The sequence below is a fragment of the Amphimedon queenslandica genome, unplaced genomic scaffold (genome assembly GCF_000090795.2).
Source record: "Amphimedon queenslandica unplaced genomic scaffold, v1.1 AMPQUscaffold_12153, whole genome shotgun sequence".
Taxonomy (NCBI): Eukaryota; Metazoa; Porifera; class Demospongiae; order Haplosclerida; family Niphatidae; genus Amphimedon; species Amphimedon queenslandica.
In genome coordinates, this window is record NW_003547608.1 from 9790 (window position 1) to 15445 (window position 5656).

At 34.5% G+C, this 5656-nt stretch overlaps 1 protein-coding gene across 1 annotated transcript in view; it reads left to right on the forward strand.

Annotated features, from left to right (window-relative positions):
- LOC109588335 (uncharacterized) overlaps positions 1-4616 on the forward strand; it is a 7724-nt gene extending 3108 nt beyond the window's left edge. Inside the window, exons 2-6 of the mRNA XM_020004511.1 lie at positions 1734-2176; positions 2231-3848; positions 3906-4016; positions 4107-4373; positions 4423-4616. Of these exons, the coding sequence (XP_019860070.1) occupies positions 1793-2176; positions 2231-3848; positions 3906-4016; positions 4107-4373; positions 4423-4457 (2415 nt within the window). The 5' untranslated portion in view covers positions 1734-1792 and the 3' untranslated portion in view covers positions 4458-4616. The remainder of the gene's footprint in view (positions 1-1733; positions 2177-2230; positions 3849-3905; positions 4017-4106; positions 4374-4422) is intronic.
- Positions 4617-5656: the final 1040 nt, after the last annotated feature.

Genomic DNA, 5656 nt, shown 5'->3' on the forward strand with positions numbered 1-5656 from the left:
CATAGCCCTCGAAAAAAAGGCGCCCTACGGTACATTTGTTTATAGGTGAAATCGATCCTTTCACTAATGTAAAGAATGGGATCATTACCTTTCCTTATTCTCAGTATGGCAATGCAAAAAAGACTCAAAATAGCAAACATAAGGATTTACCTATAAGTGGAATTTTGAGTTTTTTCATGCATTGCTATACTGAGAATAAGGAAAGGTAATGATCCCATTCTTTATATTAGTGCTATTGCATTATTAGGCACAAGAATAAAGGATCGATCTCTCTGCAGCTGGATTTTGTCTTCCATTTTCAATTTCATTTGTTATCTCTTTTTGAAACTATATACCTTTTTGGTCCTTGACCCAAGCACAAAAGAATGATGTAAAAGCCAACTTGAGCAATCCTTTAGTTTAAAAGATTAGAGGAGCAATCGATAGCCGGAAGAAGATATGATGAAAGAAAGAAGAAAAAGTCTTCGGTGCAGAAATTTGAATTTGGGCCTATTCTCCTGAAAAACTCCTGCTACATTACAGTCCACTTTAAAGCCTGGTACCAGGAAAAAATTGCTCAGTGCAGTAGTCTAGAGCTCATCTAAGCCATTGATAAGGCTGCATGTACAACGTAAGATAAAGAAGTGTTTGAAAATTATAAAAAAAGCGGCCATCTTGAAAAACCAACCTCAATCCTACAAATACCATAGATAGTAAAGGAAATATCTAAAAAAAGATAGTAGAAATTTCCTTTACTCTACTATCTATGCAAATACCATATAGCTAGAAAATTTAGAGTGTTAAAATTTGGCGAATTTACTCTAAAAGAGGTTTGGAAGTTAAAATTTTGGTGAAATTTTAACTCTGTGCTTGCTTCTATGGAACCCCATCAAATTGAAAACTAAATTTTGGCAAATTAACTTCCCTTTGCCAATTTCACCAAAAATTTTTACTCCACCAAATTTTCTAGCTATTATAATAATTAACTGATTATTAACAGTTATAATAGTTAACTAATGTTTATTGGGTGTGGCTTCTGGAACCGAAACCTCGGTCAGTATTGCTTCAGGATTCGGTACCAGCAAGTCAAGCACAGGAACCATGGAACTGGATACTTTCAAACTGGTATCACCCATCACTATCTAGTACTCCCTCTGCTTAGGTATATGCTTCATCAGGGCGTTGTGTGATCATGATTCATGATCAATATTTTAAACTAACCTATGCATGATTCTCTGATGTTTTAACGCTAGATTGCGCAATACATTGTTTTGATAATACACTGTCACTATCATAACACAAAAGCCCATGCATAACTAGGTACAATTATTTCACAGTTCGTTTAAATCAGTTAAACTATGTTTTGAAGGCGTCCACACTATTTGGAACTTTGCAAATAGTGTGGACACCTCCAAACATGGTTTAACCTATATTTTTAGAACTTCCGACCTTCTGGTTCACTACTAAACCTGAAAAGGTCATATATATATATATATATATATATATAGTTCAACTCTCTGCTCATTTTGGAGCTGTATAACTCATGCAGCTTCAAAATAATGTCAGTGGTGATAAATCAATTATCACACTGGGTCTTTTTTCTCCCATATACTATGCACATATTTATATGGAAGAAACCAGTGTGATAAATGTTATACTGCTAGTCTTCTCTTGCATTATCTGGTTTATTGCTACTGAGATTCCTTTGATCTTAAAGTCAAGCATACAATAAGTATGCTTATCTGTACCTATAGGTGCCTATGAGAGAGCTCTCAAAGAACAAGGAAGTGCTGATGTAGCGTATGCTCGTCTTATGTTACTGGGATCAGCTGGTACTGGCAAGACGTCTCTCAAACGTTCATTAATGGAAGAACCTTTCAATCCTCATACTACAAGCACCATTGTATCTGATGTATCCTCTGTACGACCATTTGGACACGAGTGGCAAACAATGAGAGGGAACAAATGGAGTGAAGCCACAGAAGAAGATGAAATTGAAGAACTGGCGCATTTGTTTAAATCTATTCATTGGAGACCATCTTCATACCATCCATCTGAATCAAGTTTATATCATTCTCTTGATTTAGGTGATACATGTACAAGTGCAAAAGCTCCAGATTTAGATGCAAAAATCCATATTAAATCATTACTTAGAAGAGTTGATAGCTATGACACAACTGCAGAATTACTTGTTCAAGTGAGTCATTCTGCATACATTACATTGTAACATAATCATAATTATTATTTTTAGCCATTTCTTCATATATGGGATTGTGGTGGTCAGCCAGTGTTCCTTGAGATTCTCCCAGCCTTCCTCACTCCTCGTACAATGTTTCTCCTCCTGTTTGATGCTTCAAAGGATTTCAGAGAAAGATGGCAGTCACGTCAGAATACTCGTGATGGTAAAGTGCTGTTTGGTGAGGTAGTGAATGAAAGCACAAGTCATCTAATGGCCAAATGGATGTCTGCAATACACAGTCACCTCATAAAGCACAGCAAAAATGATACTTCTTCTCCTAGTATCTATTGTATTGGCAGTCGTGGTGACAAGCTACATGATAAAGGAAAAGAAGAAGTTAAGAAAAAAACACTCTCTCTATGCAGCAAAAGAGAGTTCCCAAATGTTTCTCGAGAAGTGCTAATCATTGATAATACAACTTCAGGTAAAGGAAAAGAGGAAGATCCAAACATTACAAAGTTGCGTGAAAAAATTGATAAGTTTATCACTAATTTAGTCGTTCCAACTCCTGTCAATTGGGTTCTCTTTCGCAAAGTTCTTCAAGAGTTAAAGCAGAATATCATTAGTGTACCTTATGCTATTGCCATTGGAGTGGCATGTCATATACGAGCAGCTGATGTCTCTGAAGTATTGATATTCTACCATGAACTGGGAGTTTTGCTTTACTATCCTCAAATAGAAGGTCTGAAGAATAGAGTCATTCTCAGTCCAAAATGGTTTGTCGATACTATTGGGAAGGTTTTCACACTGGAAGGATGTGAAAAAGGAATAAATTGGCAGAAGTTGTTACGAAATAATGGTATTCTTGTTCAACCACTTTATAAAGAAGTATGGAGGTCAAGTGGTATTGGCCCAGAGGGAATAATTGAACTTTTAGTTCATTTTCGTCTTGCAGCTCAAGTTCAAACTGAGCTTTATGATAGCAGATTCAAGCAGTATTTTCTTCCAGCAGTGCTACCAGGATACACAGGTGACCCTAATGAAGTACGACCTGGCTATAAGCTAAGAGCCTCACCTGTACACATTACATTCTCCACTGGGTATGTACCTCCTGGCTTCTTCACTCGTTTAGCAACTGCTGTTGCTGCGAATCCGAATGTTAAGCTCAATTTTGATAACGTTTATACAGCTGCACCTACTGCTGGTTTCTTTGATCGATTAGCTATTGCAATGAAGCTACGCTCTAAAATTAAGAGAAAAAGCATCTATCGTAATCGTGCCTGCTTCTCTTATGGTTGTAATTTTGATGATTTTTTCCTCACTGACATTAATGATGCTATTCAGGTTGATGTGTTGCGATATGTTCCTGAAAGTAGTCGTCTAGTTTCTTTCAAATCGGTTTGTCAAGATATATTAAAATTGCTAAGGAAATGTAGTGATGAAGTAGAAAATACCCTTTATGGTTATCATGGGCATAATAGTGCTCAGTCATCATCAAGAGATGTTCGCTATGTGTGTGAGTGTGAGTCTTCCAGTTCCAATAAGGTTCATTACATTAAAGTTGATGCTGAGAAGCAAACCTGCTCTGATCCTGTTTATTGTCACAAAGTTAGACGTGCTCGTTCCCTCACTCAAAGAGAATCAATGTGGTTTGAAGGAGAATTTAAAGATAAGCTGCCCTTTTTAAAATGTAAATAGTTTGTAATTATATTACATGTACAATATCATCTTTTCTCTTATTATGCAGATCTTTTTTTTGGAGTTGGTCTTTTTTCTTTGATTATTTTATTGATACTTATTGGGTTTTTATTAGGCACTGGTCTAGTTAATATTAATTCAACTACAGCAGATAAAGAAAGTAAGTTTTATCATTAAAGTGACTACAATTCACTATTTTGTAGTAGTTGCTTATGCATGCATTAAAATATTATTTTTACTCTTCCTTCAGATATCTTGACAATTGGCCATTTGCGAGAAGCATTAGATGTATTGGAGAATGGGCACTTTCCTAGTAACAAGTGGTCGAATCTTGGATTGTCCTTGGGCCTGCTGAATCCAAAGTTAGATGCAATTGAAAACAATTATCCAAAGGACAGCGAAAGATGCCTTCAAAAATGTCTGACATTATGGTTGACAGAGGACATTGAAGCAACATGGAGCAAATTAGCTGATGCTGTTGATAAAACTGGAGAAAAAGCTGTTGCAGCTTATATAAGTAAGTATATATAGTTATAAGAAATGAATTACTGCTACTATTAATTCAGGGATAAGAAAAGTGAAGAACAAAAGTGAACTGTAACATCTCCCCAAAATTATGACACATGCAGATTACATTTTAGTATTCAAATTACACATACATTATTTGATTGAATGCACACAAAAATCTATACCAACATTATGAGCACAACCATGCAACCTTCATGCTAGTTTGTAATGAATGATTTTTTATTAAAATAAAGAGAAATGTTTGCCCATTCTCATCTAAATAATTATTGTGTAAGGGGAAGTCACAAGATTGTCCTTGTGTAATTAATTACTAGTTATTAGATGAATCACTATTGTTAAAAATTACATCTTCATAGTGCAACATGTTTCAGAGACAGATATTAATGTGATGGAAATAACCAGTTCCTGTCACAAGTAGTCAGTGTATATTGATATTTCCTGAATAGAGTCCAAATATACTTCCATAAAAGGAAAGACATCTTGGAAATGTTGACAGAATCTTGTCTACAGTACAAACACTACACTAACTAACCTTTAACAAAGCACACATAATGATTCACTGCAGTAGTGGGTGGAAGTTCCATTTAAAAATATGTACATTACATTTACATGTATGTGTTCACAATATTCATATCTAGAGCTAAGATTAGTTCCACCCAATGGTAGATACTATTATGATATCACAGTCACTATATGATTTTATGATGATGTCATTAATTAGTTATGGTAGCTACAGCATTAAAGTATTCCAATAATAGAATATCAACAGAATGAAGTACATGTACATGTACAGGTAATGGAACTGACTGTACACATAACTGCATGTACATGTATCTATGAAGCTTGTCTCTTCCTATCTATTTCTCAATCTCTCTCTTATAAAAATTACTCTCCAGCTGTAGAATGACCTGGTTGTGTATCATTGTCATTTACTACTAGTAATTTCTACTCCTCCATTCCACTGGATATCACTATGAGTGGATCTAACCTCTTGAGAAATGCAACAATTATAATAATAATAATAACAATAATAATAATAATAATAATAATAATAATAATAATAATAATAATAATAATAATAATAATAATAATAATAATAATAATAATGTTATTAAAGCAATAAGACAAGCAAACAACACGAGTAGTTCCAAGAAAGAGAGAGAGAGAGAGGAAGAATGATAAAGAGTATATTATAATCACAATATCAAGTCATAATTATTATTATTAATTATTATCAGTGGGTATCATTGTGTACTTATTATCAGACAACGG